The 21,113-nt window shown below is 47.0% G+C and overlaps 3 protein-coding genes across 3 annotated transcripts; 2 read left to right on the top strand and 1 right to left on the bottom strand.

Moving 5' to 3' along the window:
• The first annotated feature begins 594 nt into the window (after positions 1 to 594).
• On the top strand, positions 595 to 3,286 carry LOC101778434 (ABC transporter G family member 17). Its single transcript, XM_004972070.3, has 3 exons — positions 595 to 1,125; positions 1,205 to 2,490; positions 2,792 to 3,286. The coding sequence occupies exons 1-3, from the start codon at positions 595 to 597 to the stop codon at positions 3,126 to 3,128; spliced, it is 2,154 nt and encodes a 717-aa protein (XP_004972127.1). The 3' UTR covers positions 3,129 to 3,286.
• A 1,292-nt stretch (positions 3,287 to 4,578) lies between these two features.
• Positions 4,579 to 6,668, top strand: LOC101767619 (F-box/kelch-repeat protein At1g23390). Its single transcript, XM_004969622.4, has 2 exons — positions 4,579 to 6,248; positions 6,526 to 6,668. The coding sequence occupies exon 1, from the start codon at positions 4,969 to 4,971 to the stop codon at positions 6,226 to 6,228; it is 1,260 nt and encodes a 419-aa protein (XP_004969679.1). The 5' UTR covers positions 4,579 to 4,968; the 3' UTR covers positions 6,229 to 6,248; positions 6,526 to 6,668.
• An 11,054-nt stretch (positions 6,669 to 17,722) lies between these two features.
• On the bottom strand, positions 17,723 to 20,829 carry LOC101767221. The gene is made up of 5 exons (XM_004969621.4): positions 20,616 to 20,829; positions 20,185 to 20,251; positions 19,702 to 20,091; positions 18,886 to 19,223; positions 17,723 to 18,059 (listed from the first exon to the last, which is right to left on the bottom strand). Exons 1-5 carry the CDS (start codon positions 20,733 to 20,735, stop codon positions 17,844 to 17,846), a joined length of 1,131 nt encoding a protein of 376 aa, XP_004969678.1. The 5' UTR covers positions 20,736 to 20,829; the 3' UTR covers positions 17,723 to 17,843.
• Between the last annotated feature and the right edge of the window lie 284 nt (positions 20,830 to 21,113).

The following is a 21,113-nucleotide window of genomic DNA, read 5'->3' as shown; positions in this document are numbered from 1 at the left end:
GTTGACGACCTTCAGGGTGCAACCTCTCTGTTCAGTTTTTTCAGTGAACAGCAATAGCAACACTTTTATGCGATTGCCTTGGTAATTAAGATATATTTAATACTCCTAATTAGTATCTAAATATGTAATGTGACATGGACTAAACTTTAGTACTTGAAACCAAACACCCCTTTAATCAGAAGTGCTCTTGACTGGTGCTGTAATTTCAGAAGAACAGAACATAGAAAGCATAGAACACCTCTCTTGCTCGCAGAAATATAATCTTATAACCCCAAAAGACCACCATTTCTATAAGCCTTGCTACGCCACTTTTGTTTCGACCTCGCCATGATACTGTCGTCTGTCGAGGACAAGTTGCCCCCGATCACCATCGACGGGCCAAATAAACTGACCGTAACAAACGTTCACTCCGATGACACGCTGCATTGCCCGCCCTCATTTCTGTCGCCCGACAACCAGGTATCTACCAACCGGACAAATTAACGAAGCTGGTAGTGACACGCAGGCAAGAAGCTAGCGCTTTTATATGCGTACACAAGCTGAATGGCAACAAAATCCATAGGCGACCAGACCGGTGCGTGCACGGTGCACAGCATGGCGCATCATCAGCACCAGCACAATGGCCGGCACGGCGGCCACCGCCTGGAGACGGTGATCGACATGGCGCAGCACGCGCCGGAGAAGGCGGGCGGTGGCCGGTTCGGGTTCACGGGCGGGCTGGAGTTCACCAGCCTCACGTACACCGTGGTCAAGAAGCAGCGCGGCGCCGGCGGGGAGTGGGAGAAGAAGGACGTGGACCTGCTGCACGAGATCACCGGGTACGCGCCCAAGGGCTGCGTCACAGCCGTCATGGGCCCCAGCGGCGCCGGCAAGTCCACGTTCCTGGACGCGCTGGCGGGGCGCATCGCCAGCCTCGACGGCCGCGTGGCGCTGGACGGCGTCGAGATGAGCCCCAGCCTCATCAAGCGCTCCTCGGCCTACGTCATGCAGGACGACCGCCTCTTCCCGATGCTCACCGTCTTCGAGACGCTCATGTTCGCCGCCGACTTCCGCCTCGGCTCCTCCGTCTCCGCCTCCGACAAGAAGCTCCGCGTCGAGAACCTCATCGAGCAGCTCGGCCTCACCGTAAGTTCCCTACTAATAATCACGAATACACTCTGCTTGGAAACAGAGCACGCATGAACATCAACGGTACACGGTGCAGTCATCAAGGAACACGTACATCGGGGATGAGGGCACGAGGGGTGTCTCCGGCGGCGAGCGCCGGCGCGTCTCGATCGGCGTGGACATCATCCACGGGCCGGCGCTGCTGTTCCTGGACGAGCCGACGTCGGGGCTGGACTCGACGAGCGCGCACAGCGTGATCGAGAAGGTGCACGACATCGCGTGCGGCGGGAGCACCGTGGTGCTCACCATCCACCAGCCGTCGTCGCGCATCCTGCTCCTGCTGGACCACCTCGTCATCCTGGCGCGCGGGCAGCTCATGTACAGTGGCGGGCCCAAGGAGGTGACGGCGCACCTCGCCCGCATGGGGCGCAAGGTGCCCAAGGGGGAGAACTCCATCGAGCATCTCCTCGACGTCATCCAGGAGTACGAACAGTCGGAGTTCGGCGTCAAGGCGCTCGCCGAGTTCTGCCTCACCGGCCTCAAGCCGCCCAAGATCACCGCAACCTACGGCGCAGAGGGGCTCTCCACCGTGTCCAGCATCGCTCAGACGCCGCTATCGGGCCCCGGCGACGAGGGCTTCGACCACAGCCGGAGGAGCCAGCACTCCAGGTCCCCGTGGAACGGCGTGCAGCTCACGCCGTCCCGGCGCCCCAAGCACAAGGACCAGCACAGGTACACGCCGGAGATCGTGATGGGCACGCCGACGCCGCTGAGCAGCGCGTACACGGTGAACGAGGACGACTACCTGACGCCGACGCACCGCGCGGCGGCGCCGAACGCGACGGGCGCCCCCGGCGTGGGCATCAACACGCTGGGCCACCGCGGCAAGTTCGCCAACTCGTACCTCCGGGAGGTGTGGGTGCTGATGCGGCGCAACTTCACCAACATCTGGCGCACGCCGGAGCTGTTCCTGTCGCGGCTGATGGTGCTCACGGTGATGGGGTTCCTGATGGCCACCATGTTCACCAAGCCCAAGGACGACCCGCAGGGCATCACCAACCGCCTCAGCTTCTTCATCTTCACCGTCTGCGTCTTCTTCTTCTCCTCCAACGACGCCGTGCCGGCCTTCATCCAGGAGCGATTCATATTCATCAGGGAGACCTCGCACAACGCGTACCGCGCCTCCGCCTACGTCGTGGCCGGGGTCATCACCTACCTCCCGTTCCTCCTGCTCCAGTCGGCCGCATACGCCGGCATCGTCTGGTTCGCGCTCAAGCTCCACGGCCAGTTTCTCTACTTCCTCGTCATGCTCTACGCGTCCCTCCTCTCCACCAACTCCTTCGTCGTCTTCATCAGCTCCGTCGTGCCAAACTTTATCCTTGGGTAAGTACACTACTGTTTCGATTTTGATCCAAAAATCTAGCAAAACCGACATTAAAAATTCAGGATCTCACGTGTTCGCCAAATTCATCATATTAGCCCTCTCCTAAGCCCAGCAAGCTTAGCTTCATAAGGTTTTATGGGCCAGACCTCAAAAAACATTTTAGAGAGCCCAGCCCATGGCTATTCCAAACAACGGCCCAGCTATACTTTGGCAACAGCCCCATGTGTCCGATGCACGACGACGTTTGTCATGTGTGTGTGACCGTGCGAGTCTCTCTGTTGTGGGTCAACAACAATGCAGGTACGCGGCGGTGATCGCCTTCACGGCGCTCTTCTTCCTCTTCTGCGGCTACTTCCTGAGCAGCCACAGCATCCCGCTGGCGTGGAAGTGGATGAACACCATCTCGACGATGAAGTACCCGTACGAGGGCCTGCTGATGAACGAGTTCGACGGGGGCCGGGTGTTCGCCACGGCCCCCATCACGCTCACCGGCGACGACATCCTCCAGCAGCTGGGCATCAGCACCGTGGACGGGCGCAAGTGGTGGATGGTGCTCTACCTCCTCGGATGGGCCGTCTTCTACCGCGTCCTCTTCTACCTCATCCTCCGCTTCGCCTCCAAGAACAAGCGCAAGTAGCGAGCGCTACTAGTTAACTCTTGTTTCGGAAGATACTTACTCGATCGGAAGTAATTATTCGATTTGTAGACCTCATTTTGAGGAGGGGAAAAGTTGTGTTTTTCCTGAAGCGACAAGGCGCCGCCGGCCGGATTTGATTGATTGTTCCCAAAGTGTAATTTTCATAGCGATGTTAATTTCCCCCCTGGTAGTAGCCCTTGTTGCACTGCCCAGGAACTACACAATGTAACTATGGCACGGACAAGCGATGGACGAAGAAGACTAGGAAGCTGCAGCGATCGAGTAGGTGCTCTGCATTGCATAATTGGATCGATCGATCTGACTTCGTTTTCGGCCTGCCGGCCTGACCAAGGCAAGCACGCGGCCACCACTCACCAGCCCAGCAACTCCAGAGGCTTTGCTCGACGATGAACGTGGTCAAAAGTTTGGCGGCTTCAACCACCCGCCGTCCCGCCCCATGGACGAAGTCGCCTGGTGCCAAAAACACATGGTCGCCAGCACGCTCTCCTGAACCGTTAGTCCATGTGGCGGCTCTACATGTTATCCATTAGATAAGTGCAGTGCAGACACTTATCTAAAATCAGGAACGACGCATGTTTATTGCGGAAATTGTGGCGGCACAGCTTCGAAAATTTTGAAGGAAAAACTAAGAAGAGAAAGGAAAAGATGCGCGCGCCAACCAATACCTGAGAGCGACAGGTTCGGCTGCGCATGGAATCCTTCTAGAGAACTTGGGTGGTTCTTGTCTCCCGTAGTGCCTGGCACCGACGGCGACGGGCACCGTGGGAGATTAGTCTCTGATTTATTGGGTGGAGCACACTGTTGGGGAAACAGGACAAGCCATCTGCCGCTTCACCGGAACTGTTTAGCTCGCCAGGGCTGTGGTTTGATGGCCTAACGAGTGTCTGGCTTGGCTCTTCGTCAAACAACTATGATCATTACTGCACTCAAAATATCTTATCGTCCTCATCGTTTAGTAGCTGATACCACCTACTGTCGATCATAAAACCGGTGGTGCTTATCTAGCTATAACGAGCGATGGACAATATTTGCATTTACGCATCGTGAGTCGCACGGCTGCAACATATTTTCTTCAAATAAACACACGGCTGCTATATACTCCCTCCATTCTTTTTATATACGATGACGCTCGTTAGTTCAAAGTTATGGTAATCAACGTCAAACATAAAAGAACATACTTAAAAGAACAGAGGGAGTAGTTTAGCAGCAGTACGTAGATTATTCGTTAATTACAGTGCGCCTGTTTCGTTGTTCGCGAGGTATCGGCCGGTTCGCTTCAGTTTATTCAGCCGGCTTATCAGTCATCAAACAGTATTTTCCTCTCACAACAAATCAGTCGTTTCAGCTTTTCAGCTGGCTTATAAACTGAAGCGAACAGTTCATATGACGAGCTAAGCTGAACCCACTGCATATTAGTGGAATAATTATTTACACTATGTGCGAGCACTATCAGTCAGTGTGATGAACGAACGCCGAAAGCTCCGCTCCATTTCTCTCAATTCTCTGGCAAGACGATAAGCCTTGACGTCGTTTTTGCTGTAGCTGTTATCCAATTGCCGACGTCTGCTGATTTCGCCCGATAGCACAGCTTGAGCTTCACCCTGGGCCCTATCTCCTTTGAGCCATTGACCCCGCGGCGCCACTCGTCCGCTCGTGGTTTTTCAAAGGCCCCGCTCCTCTCTCTCTATTTAGCCTGCCACCCCTGGGCCCAGATCGGAATCGATCACGCCACTCGCCGCAGCCCACACACAGAAGAAGCGAAACTTGCTGCGCTCACTGCTGACCTCTCCGTGCTTGCGAAGCCTTTGCGGGAAGGGAAATGGGCGCCGGCGTTCGAGCTCACGATCTGAAGCACCGGCGGCACCAGGACGACGGGTGCGAGCCCGACGCCGCGTCGCTCGCGGCGGCGTACCTCTACGGCGACGTGCTCGAGTCCGTGGTGGAGCGGGTGCCCGCGCCGGACCTCGCCGTCGCGGCGCGGGTGTCGCGGGAATGGCTCCGCGCGGTGCGCGCCGCGCTGCGCCGCCGCCCGCGCCGGCTGCCCTGGCTCGTGGCCCACGTCCAGGGCCGCGGGGGTAGCCGGCGCGCCGCGGCGTACGACCCTTGCTCGGGCGCCTGGCTCGCCGTCCCGGCGCCGCCGCGCCACGCCACGCCGTCGCACGTGCGCCTCGTGCGCGGGGCGCGCGGGGACCGCGTCTGCGCGCTCTCGCTCTCGGGCCTCGCCGTCGCGGGCGACCCGCTCGGGGCGGCCGCGTGCGTCGCCGTGGCGGCCCCCCGCGTGTGGCGCGTCGACCCGGTGTTCGCCGCGGTGGGCGACCGCGTCGTCGCGCTCGGCGGCGCGTGCCGCCTCGCGCTGGCCGAGGGCGAGGACGAAGCGGCGGTGGAGGTCCACGAGGGCGGCGGGTGGACGGCCTGCGACCCCATGCCCGACGCGCTCAGGGACTCGGCGTCCGCGACGTGGCTCTCGGCGGCGGCCACGGACCAGCGGGTGTATCTGGTGGAGAGGGCCACCGGATGGGCGAGCTGGTTCGACCCGGCGAAGCGGCGGTGGGGCCCCACCCGCCGCCTTGGGCCCGACCCCGCCGTCACCACGTGGGGCGTCGCGCCAGGCCGCGCAGGCGCCGACGAGCGGCTCGTCCTGTTCGGCGCGAATCGGGCGGACAAGGAAGCAGAGTGCACGGTCGTCGTCCAGGCATGGGAGGTGGACGGCGAAACTCTGGAGCCCATCCCTTCCGCGTCGAGCGATGCAATGCCGCCCGAGTTGTCGGAGAGGCTGTTCCCTCGCGACGACACCGACGACGAAGATGATCTTGACGACATCGACCCCGAGCGGCTGTCCATCGGGGTTTGCGGCAACGCCGCGGGCGGGTACGTGTACAATGCGGCCGAGCCGTCGCACGGCGCGGTGCTCTACGAGCTGCGGGAGGAGGAAGGGAAGGCCACCGCCGTGGCGCGGTGGGAGTGGGTGCCGTGCGCGCCCGCCGTGCAGGCCGAGCCGCTAGGCCGCGCCATCCTCGCGTGCTCGCCGGTGGGGCTGGATGAGCTGGCGGCCGCCGTTGGAGCAAGGGCCCCACGCTGACGCATGGCCGCGCACCGAATCAAGGCCTTGTTTAGTTGGCCAATTTGGGAGGTGCCAAATTACTGTTACAGCACTGTAGCACACTGTAGCGTTTCGTTTGTATTTGTGAATTATTGTCCAAATATTAACTAATTAGGCTCAAAAGATTCGTCTCGTAAAGTACAACAAAACTGTACAATTACTTTTTAATTTCATCTACATTTAGTACTCCATACATGTACCGCAAGTTTGATGTGATGGGGAATCTTCTTTTTGCATAGTGTCAAAGTTGGAAGTTGGGAGTAACTAAACATGGCCCAAATGAATCAACCGCAGATTTGCAACTTGCGAGCAAAGCTGGAGAAGAAAAAGATAGCCATAATCTAGTACGATCTTTTTTTTTTGTAACCGCCAGTTTGATTGCGATGTGTTGCTTTATTCAAAGTTGAAGTATGTCCAGATGTCCTTACCTGTCCTTACCTGCCTTTTGACTTGGAATGTTCAATGCCGTCATGCCGACTTGCCGAGAATGTAGGGCATCATTGGATGGCTGGGCGTCCCCGGCCTGCCCCGCATCTCTAATTCCTCGTTTCTTGCATCGATAGCCTTTCATTTCTCACGCATGCATGCTCGCGAGAAATGCCCGATTCTTCCTACGTTTCCCGCGGGCCTGGCTCGAGCTGTAGGGATGCATGACCGGAGCCTGGTCCAAGCGCTTGTCCAAGTAACCAATCAAAGCAATTAATCAATCAAAGCAAGGTTGCATCCCGGGAGCTTGGACGGGGGGCATGAAATCTACTCACACCAGTCCAATTGTCTAAATGTGCCCGCAACCTAAAACTTCGTACTATTTTGTTTATGTGAAACTGTGCAATGCAGACAACCTAAGGGGTGTTTGTAAGCTAAAGTTTAGTCCGTATCACATCGAATATTCGGAGACTAATTAGAAGGACTAAATATGAGTTAATTATAAAACTAATTACATAGATGGAGGCTAAACGACGAGACGAATCCATTAAGCCTAATTAATCCATCATTAGTAAATGGTTACTGTAGCAGCGCATTGTTAAATCATGGACTAAGGGGGTGTTTAGATACCCCGTACTAAAGTTTAGCACCTATCACATCGGATGTTTGGATGCTAATTAGAAGTATTAAACATAGACTAATAACAAAACTAATTGCACAGATGGAGTCTAATTCGTGAGACGAATCTATTAAGTCTAATTAGTTCATGATTTGACAATGTGATGCTACAGTAACCATTTGCTAATGATGGATTAATTACGCTTAATAGATTCATCTCGCGAATTAGCATAGGGGTTCTGCAATTAGTTTTATAATTAACTCATGTTTAGTCCTCCTAATTAGCATCCGAACATCCGATGTGATACTGCTAAAGTTTAGCACCTAGTATCCAAACACCTCCTAATTAGGCTTAATAAATCGTTCGCTGTTTAGCCTCCATATGTGCAATGGGTTTCGTAAATAGTCTAAGTTTAATACTCCTAATTAGTATCTAAACATTCGATGTGATAGGGACTAAAGTTTAGCCCGAGGATCTAAACATCCCTTAAAATGTCAACCTTTTGTCCACGTAGGGAGTACTAATTTCTTGTTTCACATGACTTAAAAAACATCCATGTTGGTCCATGATCGATCTTAAGTAAGAAATTTTGAAGTGGACTCGGAATTCTCTAAAAAAACATCTTCTTTCTAATTTCCCACCTCCAATTGTGACCCGAATTTACAGCTTCAAGAGCGATTGCGAAGTGAGCGCTTGCCCATGGGATATTCAGTGCTGTGGGTCGTGCCTCCACATGTAGCGTGCCTCACCTGGCCACTCATCACAAATCCCTCATGATAGGAAAAATATAGCTAACTCCATTAGCTCTTTCTTAGGTTTGTGGATTGAAGAGGATTTGATGAGATTGAGGGGTTTAAACCCCCCCCCCCCCACAAGCCCTTAGTAGCATTTTATGATTTTGAGAGTGAACATATGAGAATCGTGGCTCGGATTAGGTTCTATTGGCAGAACCTTGACACCCAAGTATGTTTGCGCATTTGGCAAATTTATTATTTTCTCCATTGTAGATGATGTGCACATCAACAGCTTGGTGCAAGATTGCAGGTCTATTTTCTTGTAGGCATAGCGTGAATATATATGATATATGCACTTGTATGGGTGAGGATGTGTGCATGTATATGCACATTTACATGTGTTTTAAAGAACGGAAACCACATGTTAATTGACCTTGAAAATAATCTTACATTTATTGAGTCCCACGTGTAGAATTACCAGTAACAGGATCGCTGATCCGCCACCATACATTATGAAAAAGACCCTGTCAATGTCATGAGCAACGCTGTTTCGTGATCTTGAAGATTAATCTGTGGATTCGAGAGGAATTTTAGATTTAGGATAAGAAGGAGAAGCGGATGAACAGTGACATTTTGGGGAACTCTAAATGGATCGATATCCCTGTCAATCCTTCTCTAGTTGTATCTATTAAGTCTTGATACTTTACATTTTAGTCCCTACAAAACATCTACTTTACAAGTATACACCAACACTCCCCCTTAAGATGGAGCAAAGACATCATATAGACCCAAAGACATCATATAGACCCATCTTGCTACAGAACACAGAAAACATCTTTTCAGGCAATCCCTTCATTAATACATTAGTCACCTGACTAGCTGACTTTACATATGGTAGACAAATTGCTCCTCCATCCAACTTCTCTTTAATCAGTGACGATCGATCCCATGATGAATTGGATTGTTGGCTATATCGATAGCCGCTTTGTTATCGCAATACAACATCAAGGGCTTGCACTTAAATAACTTCAACTCTGTCAAGAGGATCTGCAGCCATAAGAGCTCACACGCTGCATGAGCCATAGCACGAAATTCAGCCTCAGCAGTAGAATGTGCTACAACACTCTGCTTCTTACTTCGCCAAGCAACTAGATTACTGCCAACAAAGGTACAATATCCAGAGGTTGACCGTCTACCATCCAAAGATCCAGCCCAATCAGCATCAGTTAACACTCCACTTGTAAATCTCCTTGGCGAGTGTATAGAAGTCCCTTCCCTGGAAAACTCTTAAGATACCTCAAGATGCGATATACAACATCTATATGATGATTTAGGATCATGCATAAATTGGGTCACAACACTTACTGTAAAGGCAATATCAGGACGAGTGTGAGAGAGATATATAAGCCTTATAACAAGTCTTTGATATGACTCTCTATCCACGGGAGTCCCTGCATCGTTACTTAAGCGATGATTTTGCTCAATAGGTGTGGCTGCAGGATGACATCCAAGCATACCTATCTCCTTTAGTAGATCCAAAACATATTTTCTTTATGAGAGAAACATCCCCTTGGGTCCCTGGGAGATTTCAATTCCAAGAAAATATCTCAACTGGCCTAAATCTTTTACTTCAAATTCTTGTGCAAGATACCTTTTTAGATTAGAAATCTCAGTGGAATCATCCCCGGTATTCACAATATCATCCACGTACACTATTAAGATTGCTATCTTAGTTGTAGCATGCTTATAGAATAGTGTATGATCAGCATTGCTTTGAAGATAGCCTCTTTTAAGCATCGATTGTCTAAAATGATCAAACCAAGCCCTTGGAAATTGCTTTAGTCCATATAGAGATCAATGTAAACGAAGCACCTTCTCCTTCATTTGGCATGTTTCAAAGCCATGTGGTATATGCATATATACCTCCTCATGCAGATCACCATGAAGAAAAGTATTTTTACATCCATCTAATATATATCCCATTCCATGTTGACAGCACAAGATATAAGTGTTCTCACTGAAATCATCTTGGCAACAGGTGCAAAAGTCTCATCATAGTCAATCCCATAAGTTTGAGTGTATCCTTTTGCCACAAGACGGCCTTTGTACCTTTCAACCTTCCCTTCAGGTGTATGTTTAATGGTGAAAACCCACTTGCACCTTGCTTACCTTGCGGTAGATCCACAAGCTCCCAAGTTCTATTCTTCTCCAAAGCTCTCATCTCTTCAAGCATTGCCTCCTTCCACTTAGGATCCTCTTTAGCTAATTTCTAGTTAGTGGGTATGGACACAGAATCAAGAGATGCAACAAAATTCTGGAAGGATGGGCTACAACACTTGTAGGAGATAAAATTGGAAATGTCATGTTTGTACCCAACATAATCTTTAAGGTATGCTCGAATATTGGAGGATCTAGTTGGCTTTCTTACGGCTATAGGTGGATCATTTTCAGGAGGAAGCTGAGTAGACGGTTGATTATCTCCTAGCTCTAGAGTGCTAGATGAAGCATTAGGACTAAGAGAGTGTGAGTTGGTGCTTGGGTCCTTGTGCATAAGAGACTCTTTATTTTGAGAAGGCAAAGTACTCTGTATATCTTCATGGCAAGAATTATTATTACTGCCACTCTTACTATGATTATTAATTTCCTCCCCCCGACTATGAACCGAATTATCCCCATAGGAACCAACTGAAGGAGGAACAAGAATAGAGCCCATATGAATACCTCCACTGTTAATCTCCCCCTCTTGTTGCCCTTCAGGTGCAGAAAGAGTAATTCTAGTATCATTGGTTGGCTCATAATAAGGTTCATATTCATGAAATAGCACATCCATACTTACAAAGAAACGATGTTCAGATGGACACCAGCAACGATAACCTTTTTTAGTAGGAGAGTAACCAACAAACACGCATTTAATAGCATGAGGGTCAAGTTTTCTAACATCATTTCTATAGTCATGAACAAAGCAAACACATCCAAAGACCTTCAGAGCAACAACAAATTCATTCGAATTCAAAGTAGCTCGACAGGAGATTTATTGTCAAGAACTCAAAGAGGCATGCAATTAATTAAATATGTTGTAGTCTTCACTGCTTCCCCCCAAAGAAACTTAGGAACATTCTTTGTAAATATAAGAGAATGAGCAACCTCAAGTAAATGTCTATTTTTCCATTCAGCAACACTATTTTGCTCTGGAGTGTTAACACATGTTGTTTGATGTTCAATCCCATTAGAAACAAGGAACTGTTCAAACTCCTAGTTAACATACTCCGTACCATTTTTTGAGCATAAGATCTTAATAGTGTTGCCAAACTTATTTTTAATGAGGGCATACAAATCTTTGAAAATAACAAAAATATCACTTTTGTGTTTCAACAGATAAAGCCAAGTATACCTACTAAAACCATCAATAAAAGTCACAAACCATCTATGTCCAGAAATAGAGTGCACCTCACATGGTCCCCAAATATTAGAATGAATCACATCAAATGGTTTATTACTTCTTAGACCCAAACTATGATAGGAAACTCTTGTATGTTTAGCAAACTCACATGCATCACATATAAGAGATTCCCTAGAACATGCATTAAAAAGTGAAGAATAACAACGAGACATGGCAGCAAAAAAGGGGTGTCCAAGCCTGCGATGGAGTAATAATAATTCTTGACATGGAGACATCTTGGATGCAAAAGCAACTTCATCACTCCCTTCATCAAGATAATAGAGTCTATTATGCACAGTCCTAGTCCCAAGAATTCTCCCTATCCTAAGCTCCTGAAAAGCACATTGAGAAGGATCAAACCAACCTCTACAATTGAGGGATTTTGTGATGGAGCTAATTGATAATAAGTTAATAGGAAAATCAGGAACGTGCAAAACTGGTGATAGGAATAGGGTTTTGGTGCGCCGGATAGATCCACGTCCTGTTATAGGAACCATGGATCCATCTACTACACGCACCTTATCCTTACCTGAACAAGGAGTATATGAAGTGAAAAGATTGGATGCTCCAGTAGCTTCAAAATCAATAATCCAAGTTTTATGTGTGTAGGCTTAAACAAGTTTTATACCTTGGTAAGTAGTATGGTAACTGGAATTAGTAGAGGAACCTTGAGTGGAAGATGAGCCTTCAGAGAGCTTGAGCTTGGAGTTGTATTTCTCAAGAGCTTGAGCATCTACCACCGGAAGCTCCTTTTCAAATGCAGTATGATTGGCTCGATTCTAGTTAGCACCTTGAACTCCCCTTGGTTGAGATTTTCCTCCCCTTTTCCACCCAAGTGGAAAACCATGTAGCTTAAAACACTTCTCTATGGCATGTCCCTTGTCACCACAATGATTACAAATCACTTTGCTAAATGGAAAACCATGCAGTTTAAAGCACCTCTCTATAGGATGCCCCTTATCCACAATGATCACAAATTACCTTATTTCTTTCTTGGTCCCCTCGGGAACAGATGTGCGGCTCTTCTTTATAGATAAGGAAGCACTAGCATCAACTACTTTATAGTCATCCACTTTGATATGTGACAGTCTGGTTTCCTCTTCTATGATGCTGGAAATTATCTCATCAAGAGTAGGCCATTCAGACTTAGAGAAGATAAGCTGCTGACGGAGGTCAAATTCTTGATTCAAACCATCAAGAAAAAGTAGAGAAGATAAGCTGCCGACGGAGGTCAAATTCTTGATTCAAACCATCAAGAAAAAATTTGCTCACAAATGATTGGAACCATGTATAATGAATGGTCATATCCTTTTGGTCAACAAGCTCAAATGGATGATAATAATGTAAATCTCTGTATAGCTTCTTTATTTCGCCAACATACCCAGTCACAGATTTTGTGCCTTGCTTCAAGTGTAGCAACTCATGCATGATACGGGCAGCCTGCATCTTGTTTGATTTACCTGCAAATTGATTCTTTAGAGCACCCCACACTTCTGCAACTGTGACCATTGTTTCTACTTGTTCTCCGACCATGTGTTACATACTGCCCAACAGCCACACAAGCACTCTATCATTAATTTGTTTGACCTGAGCTTCCATTTCTTCCTTAATCTCACCATCACTAGCAGCCAGCAGACACTCATACCCTTGAGAGCTCAAGATCAACCGAGCATGACGAGCCTAACTTACATAGTTTTATGATCCCATCAATTTTATTGGATTAGGCTCAAGGGCATACTTGACAGCCTCTGAAATCACCTTCGGTTATTTTATCACTTTGCTAAGAATCTCACATAATTTCCCAATACTAGAATCAACATCCTTCTCTCCGCTAGTACCTATTTTTTAGAACAGAACAGAATCTGCAGCCACGGATAGAGCAAATATACACACCTTACTATTTCCTTCAGCACGACGGGCTTCTGCTTCCCCAATCTTGGACGGGCAGCTGAGGGATGCCTGCAGCCAAGCACGTAGCTACTACTTGCTGCCACTTAATCACTGCGGCCAGCCCTTAATCACAACGGCCGCAAACAACAGAGCCAGCGAGCTTGCCGTACTAAGCGTCGGTGAGCGATGGCAATCTAATCCATGGCGACGACGCGAATTTTTAGCAACCAATCAACAATTAATAGAGTACGAATCACAGGATTGACCCACTCTTGATACCATCTTGAAGATTAATCTGTGGATTCGAGAGGAATTTTGGATTTAGGGTAAGGAGGAGAAGCGGATGAAAAGTGACATTTTGGGAACTCTGAATGGATCGATATCCCTCTCAATCCTTCTCTGGTTGTATCTATTGAGTCTTGATACTTTACATTTTAGTCCCTACAAATCATCTATTTTACAAGTATACACCAACATGTGACCTATGAAAGCATTTTGTAATTTGTATGACTTCGGCCAGGGCTGGTGGGCGGTGGCTGTTGAGCCGGATTGGTTGAATTTTCTCAAATTCCACGAGATCTCCTACCGCAGAAACCTAATAACCTAAAAATCAGTCAATCAAGGCGGTGGATATTCTACTCCCTCCATTCCAAAATGTAGGTCGTTTTGTATTTTCTAGTTGTATAGATTTTGCTATGCACATAAATATAGAGTTATGTCTAGATACATAACAAAATCTATGTAACTAGAAAAGTTAAAATGACGTACATTTTGGAATGGAAGGAGTAGTACAATTCTTCAATGGTACATCAATATCAAGGCGCGGGCCAATCACCATTCGCCAATCCACAAGTGCAGGGATCCTATGCACGGAGCACGGACCAACGATGAAGGACGGACAAAGAGATGTTTTCACGGGAGACTACGAAACAGCCTCATGACTTCCTCCAACATTTTGTCGGCACCAAGGTCTGTATGGGCCGAATTGTTGAGGTCTGCAAGTCAGCAAGTGGGTTTAGTTTTTGTTGGGCCTTACAAGTTGGGAATGTATCTTGTGCAAGCCATCTACCCCGTGCAATCTTGAAAACTATGAATCAAGGTCACAAGATGCTAATCCAATGGATAGGATTAGTGGTGGAATTATTTTGCAGTTAAGCTCCCCATCCGCCGGCCACTTTTGCAAATCCCCCCCGCCCCTTCGCCTCTTACCTGCAAAAGTGGTCGGCGGGGGAGGGGGGTTTAATTGCAAAATAATCCCTTCACTAACCCTATCCATTGGATCAGCATCTTGTGATCTTAATTCATAGATTCCAAGGTTGCGTGGGGTAGATGGTTTACACTTACGAGTTATATAGGCCGCTTATGGATCTCGAGGAAAACCATAGATGCCACTGTCACTATGCCACTAGGTTGTTATCGATCTCGGACCGTTCTTTTTTTTTTAAGTATTACTCGTTAGCTATCAATCAAAGGATGAAACAAGTTTTTTTTTTGCGAATATAAGGATGAAACAAGTTAACATTTGACAGTTTCCTCCAAATCAAAAGGGATAAATCTGACAGTCACTCGGCAACACACCTGGTATTTGATAACATTGTAATTTTCGATCACTGGCACTATCAGGTTAGCATACATGGCTAGCAAGTGCATTTTACCTAGTTTGTTGCATTTGCACAATTAAACGTCTGCACCGTCGCGCCAACGCACTGGCGTCTACAAGGCCCCGGAAGGGGCAAGTTGCCGAGACGTTTTCTCAGGAGAAAAATAAGAGATAACTATCGTCTCTGACAAGTTGCTTGTATAATTTAATGCCAATTGGGGCACTGCCCGCTGCCCGGGCTGCCCGCCCGAAACCCTAGCGACCAATCCTGAGAGCAAACCATTCCCCCAAAGAGGCAGCCTCCCTATAAAAGGCAAGACAAGCTCAGAGTTTCAGCTACACCTTCAGTGCGCCGTTCTTGATGGAGAGTAGTAGCTGGGAACCGGATTTACCTTATCTCTTTGTGTTCTTTTGAGTGTGCGGGTGAGGCTCTGTGCTCCCTTGCAGCGAGCTAGCGAGCTCTGTTTTTCTTTCCCATGGTTTCTTCATGGGATGTTTTGAGCTTCATTTCCTCTCGTCGTGGCTGCTGTTTTTGGTGAAACATTTGTGTCTGTGTGCTGGTGCAAAAACTTCCAATCCGGCTGCGACGAATCTCGTCTGGGCAGCCCGGCCACCTTTTGCACATAACGATGGGCTACGTGTAGTGGCGAAGCGCTTGCTTCACTCTGCTCTTGAGGCTTGGAGTTCATCTACTTCCAATCCTCGAGATGAGGCGAGCGCACATCACTTGGTTACTTTTTTCTTTCACCCACCCTGTTTCTAAAAATGGAAGTCTTTTCTGCTTTGGGAGGTCATGTGATTTTTGTGGTGGGCTCTGTTTTCTATCTTTTGATGCCGAAACTGTTGGATCTGCAAGTTTATGGCGTTCGAGAACCTTAACTGTTTTCTAGGATGAACGGATGACACTGCTAGATGCTACTCTGAGCAGAGTTGAATTGAAATACGATAACTGCGTTCGCCTCTAAAAAAGAAACTGTTACTTACAGCGAAAGTTTTTTTTAAGAAAGAAGAAGCTACGAACGAACAGCTACTCAAATATGGCGTGGACGACGCAGTGAAAACGATTTGATTTCATTCTTTTAAGAAAAAGAAATCTTGGTTTTATTTTCAAGAAAACGAAGCCTGCCGTTTTCCCTGGTGGTGACTGTATAAATGCACAAAAATCTTCTCACTAACACTAGCACAGTGATAGGATGAAAAATTTGATGCCAGAAGCTGATGTCTTGGCAAATATGGTTCAGAAGCCTTTGCAAGGGGAAATCCGATGCGCACAGTCGATCCGCATGATTGAAACTAAGCCATGATTTCCTTTCCCTAAAATTACTTGTGGCGTCGCACATTAAGCGAACGCAAGAATAGCAAAAATCTGAAAAAAGCATATTCGGAGGAGACGCTGTTTCAGTCTGTCGCCACATGCTGCGGTCCAAGGAACTAGCAGACATTTTACTGGCCAAAAGCAGCAAAATCATTACAGAAAGGTCATTCACTTTTCATGGTGCACCTAATTCAGGGAAAACTGAATTCAGTAGTATGTTTTCCAAAGGGAAAGAACGGAATTACCAACACAAAAAGGAGACAGCCAGAGAAGTCTGAATTGTTTAGATTCAGCTCCACTGTATCCCAGCATAAACAGGGACTGACTAAATGGCAATGATATGCTGCATTGCCTTCAGTTTGTAAATTATATTTTTACATGTGTTTTGCAAGGGCCTGGTGGAGCATTAAATTAAACTTAACCTACACATACATTCGGACAAAATTGATCCGCAAGAAGAGCACGGAAACACGTCATGCGATTATATTTCTGTGCATCAACGTTCTACAGTGTGCACAGCTCAGACATGCTGATTATTCCTACTAATTGAACAATTTCTATGCAGTTTTTTTAATAAACGGGCACGAGATTGTGCCTATTCTATTAAAATAGAGGAGGTTTTACAAGCTAGCTAGCCGGCAAAGGAAAAAAACTATATAAAATTACACTCGCGCTAAGAGAGCCGCCAAGCACTTAGCTCCTGCCGCAATCTAGGATGATGCTTCGCTCTTGATTTTTGCCACGATGGTCGGCACCGATGATTCATGATGGTTGAAGATTCTACCGTTCCTTTCCTTCCGGATGTTCCAGCTGACAAGTAGTGCTAGGCTACAGATAGCATTGCAGGAGATGTCTGACATCGTCACGATGTTTGCCCACCATTCCAGTGGCGTCGTGCTCTGCGGCTATTCCACCGGGTCGAGGTTAGGTTGTCCAATCCATACTGCCACTTGGCTCCATACGCGTCTCGTATAACGGCAACTCAAGAGAAGGTGATGTGCCGTTTCCATTGTCCTCCTGCATAGGGGACATGATGAGCTGTGATCCCACCCTCTGCGTGCTAGTCTGTTAGACGACCAGACCCGAATTTGAAGGATCAGACATGCGAAGAATTTGCATTTTGGGGAGCTCACGTTTTCCAAATAGTCATAATCTTTGGCATAGCGATGCAGCCTGTGAATTGAGCTATGTAAGCTGATGTTGCGGTGTATTCGCCGTGGGGGTTAGTTTCCAAATTATATGGTCTTCCTGTTGCGGCTGTACTACAGCCGGTCTGACGAGGTTCCATAAGGTTTCTAGCAGATGTGTTGTCATGAAGCCTGTCCGGCAGTTAAGGTCGCGAATCCAATTATTGTTGTGTAGGGCATCCTCTACTGACCGTTTCTTTCGTTTTGTTTTAGCGAAGAGGAGTGGGGCAATGTCTTTTCTCTGCAGTTACGAAGCCGTTGAATGCATCAAGACACCCTAATGCAATGCTAAACCTTGCAAACATGTCAACTGGCTCTGTGTAAACCAATTTACAATAGGGAAGCTATCCCCATGTTTTAAGGTTCTACCAAAGCTGCAATAAGTCAGGGATCTGGAATGTCTGAAGAGGGAAGAAACCTCATCAGAAAGCTTGAGAGAGACCATACACAAATAACGCCAAGAATTTGAAGAACAGTCAGTAATGCTCCTAATGAGTTCATGATAGCCAGAGTTTGGTTTGTTGTCTCTGTTCCTCTGACAGAAAATGTGAGTGCCGTCACCAGCTGAGCTGCCCGATTCAGCTGGTGAAGCCTGTACACCTGGAAGGAGGGGGAAAACACATGCTGAGAACAGATTGAAGCATTTCACTGGAGATGAGAGCGTCATGTAACATTTAAGTGCTTATCCATCCATACAAAAACATAAACATGCAATTGCTTGATTGGTTGAAATGAACAAGAGGAGGGAAACCAGCAATGCCTCACGAGAACAACATATAGTGACTGCAAGTAATCTGACACTAGCTTCTACATAAGCATGCACACAAGTCTCAAGGTTATTCATGCAGCAAAAATCAGCTAATCATGGTGAGAAACTAAGGAGCATTGTATAGACAGTCCGTGCTCACTATTAGACCATGCTTGAAAACATTGCATGCACCTACGCTGTAGATGGGGATAGCAAGATGTACATGATAAAACTTTTACATCAACAAAATGATATTATTGGCTTACCATGGAATTGTTTTTCAAAAGCATCAATTATTTGGTCTTTGTGACTCCACATATCCAAATGAAAAACAACAGAGCATCATTTGTCCTTATCTTTATAAATAAAAATATCATAAACTAATCTACTAGACTACTTCACTGGATTATATTTCTTATCTTCCACATTTCTTGACATAGTTGCTGCCATTCGATTCTTCAAAATGCTTCCCCAGAATTACTTTATATATCGATAATCACTCCCAAGTCCCAAATCCCAAACATCAGGTATGATCGATCAGATCACAGACTAAAGAGATGAAATAAAAGGATCTATGCTTTCCACCTATCCGAACTTGACTATAACTAGAAAGCACAATTTATAACACACTTAATTCACGATGCAATCATACCAAGATAAATTTAAGAACAAAATTACCTTGAAGATAATAGGAATAACTGGCCAAGAAGGTGATTTCCGATGCCGTGCATACTGTTCGAATGCAAACTGTACAACAAGTCCAACTAAATAAGGGGCAAGAGTCGCTGATGCTGCTGGTCCGGTCCAGGGCCACACCATGCCCATTGTTAAAAGTGGTATTATCAAGCTCAAAACCATTGTAGTTACTGAGGAAATGCGGAAAAATCTGGATTTTGACCAAATGTAACTCTTCGGTGCTACTTGCTGCAAAGGTCTCCAGACTTTATCAATCAAGAAGACAAAAATTGCTACTCCTCCATAAAACAAAGCCTCGGTAAAGAATAGTATAAGAAAGTCTGCAAACAAGATAAATAATCCATCAAGTAATGCTTTTTTTCTGATGATGCAAGGTGATATTGCTGATCTTCTTTAGTAAATACATCAAATCCTAACAAATGAATTATGTTAAAGATGCCAAGATGGATCATTTAGGCTACACATGGTGACACAATGAGTAGTATTTTGGAGCAGGGTGAAGCAAGATATCGAGCAATGCAGGATCAACCTCTCGCTCTCTTTTTTTACTGTAGTTATATATATATATAACTTCTTTCACAAACAAATACTACAGAAAGAGAGAGGATATGATAGAGTAAATAGCATAATGTTTTTCATCTATTATAATTACTACATGGAACTAGAGACGCACATATCTAAATTTACTACTGGGAGTCTACAATTAATTAAAACCCGAGAGAAATTATAACCATGATTGAAACATGCATAATCTATAATGGAAACATCACCGTCCTGGACCTATCAAAGAAAGCATACCTGTCAGCAAGGAATCCTCAAACATGGCTGAGAGTACCTTGCGCAAGTAAAGAGATGGAAGAACCAAGAATGACACAAGGATAGTGGGACCAATAAACCATACTAATCTAGATGCTTCCTTGCCAGGATGTGGCACACCCTCCACAGCTGTCTTTTGGAAGCTGTTTCCTTGAAACGAGATGAATCCTGGTTTTCCAGCACCTCTGCCAGTGAAATAGGAGGAGCTTTCAGATGCAGGGGCCACTTCATTACCACTTGCTGACTCTTGTAAAACCGGGGTGTCCAAGGTAAGTGAAACGACTGGCTCCTGCTTGTCAGTAGCAGCAAAGCATATAGGATGCTTAATATGCAACCTTCCATCATAGTTGCTTATGCTGCTTAAAACTTGGCCTGTAAGCGTGTAGTAAAAGATCAGCACAAAGTGCTACTCGAAATTCAAAAGAGTGCTTACAGAAAAGCAGATGAAAAATACAAAGGAATTACCTTTTAGAGCACCAAAATTCTGCGTCGTGCTTCCGTTGACTCTCTGAATTGGAAATGGCCTCGCAAACTGAGATACATAAGCCATACCAGCACACTAGTCAGTATAACAAAATAAAATAAGTTTAAGCGTCTCTTCAAATTAATATCATGCAGAATTACACAAGCATATGAAGTATAGACTGCACACTTGTGACTATGAGCATGTAAAGCAAATTCTGGATGTTTGTCATGAAATTTGTACAAATAAGAGAGATTCGAGTCTTCCTTTCAGCTGGATAATATGTATTTGTACGAGGGGTTCAATGAGCGCGCGCCAAATCAAGTAACCAAGAACACCACTCAAAATTCCGGGCCAAACAAGCTATTATACCAACCAAGCAACAATCAGAGGAAATTTATAGGTGTTTAAAGAGGAGGGGGGGAGGACTTGCCTTGGAGCAGGAGTAAGCAACGGCGCCGAATCGGCAGCGTGGAGAGCCGGAGGAGGCCGGCGCCGACGGGTAGGCGGCCCTCGGGTGGAACCGGAGGGCGGGGCTTGCCACGGCGGCCATCGGCGTCCGCCTTCCGTTGTGTTATCTGCAGTAGTGCGTGCGACGGGGGCGGCAGGTGGGGCGGACGGTAGTGGACGGGCACCGGCGCACAGGGTCGCGCAGGCGCAGAGAGGCCGTGGGGGAGGTGCGGCCGCTGGGCTGGGCTTGGCCAGGTCCGTTTGGTTTGTGGTCCTTGTGTAATTTGAACCAGGCCGCCATTTCATAGCAACTCGAAAAGCTTCTAAAAAAATTCTTCCCAAAATTATATATTGGGACTGTTCTAAAAAAATGTTCCCTAAAAAATATATTAATCCACAGCAGAACGCTAATAACTTGCCCCCAATATTTTAAAACAAGCCACATCATCGTAATTGGGTCCATTAGTTGTTCCTCAACAAA

Source organism: Setaria italica, chromosome V (genome assembly GCF_000263155.2).
Source record: "Setaria italica strain Yugu1 chromosome V, Setaria_italica_v2.0, whole genome shotgun sequence".
Taxonomy (NCBI): domain Eukaryota; kingdom Viridiplantae; phylum Streptophyta; class Magnoliopsida; order Poales; family Poaceae; genus Setaria; species Setaria italica.
The sequence above is the reverse complement of the archived record's forward strand: the minus strand, read 5'-3'. Positions and strand labels throughout refer to the sequence as shown.

What these genes read in the sequence shown, in the direction of transcription:
- LOC101767221 (XM_004969621.4), bottom strand. Translation starts at nt 20,735, where the DNA reads ATGGCCGCCGTGGCAAGCCCCGCCCTCCGGTTCCACCCGAGGGCCGCC. An exon ending in TTGCTTACTCCTGCTCCAAG is followed by an intron (nt 20,252 to 20,615) that starts GCAAGTCCTCCC and finishes TATGTATCTCAG; the next exon opens with TTTGCGAGGCCATTTCCAAT. An exon ending in TGAGGATTCCTTGCTGACAG is followed by an intron (nt 19,224 to 19,701) that starts GTATGCTTTCTT and finishes TCTTGTTTGCAG; the next exon opens with ACTTTCTTATACTATTCTTT.
- LOC101767619 (XM_004969622.4), top strand. Translation starts at nt 4,969, where the DNA reads ATGGGCGCCGGCGTTCGAGCTCACGATCTGAAGCACCGGCGGCACCAG.
- LOC101778434 (XM_004972070.3), top strand. Translation starts at nt 595, where the DNA reads ATGGCGCATCATCAGCACCAGCACAATGGCCGGCACGGCGGCCACCGC. An exon ending in TCGAGCAGCTCGGCCTCACC is followed by an intron (nt 1,126 to 1,204) that starts GTAAGTTCCCTA and finishes TACACGGTGCAG; the next exon opens with TCATCAAGGAACACGTACAT. An exon ending in GTGCCAAACTTTATCCTTGG is followed by an intron (nt 2,491 to 2,791) that starts GTAAGTACACTA and finishes ACAACAATGCAG; the next exon opens with GTACGCGGCGGTGATCGCCT.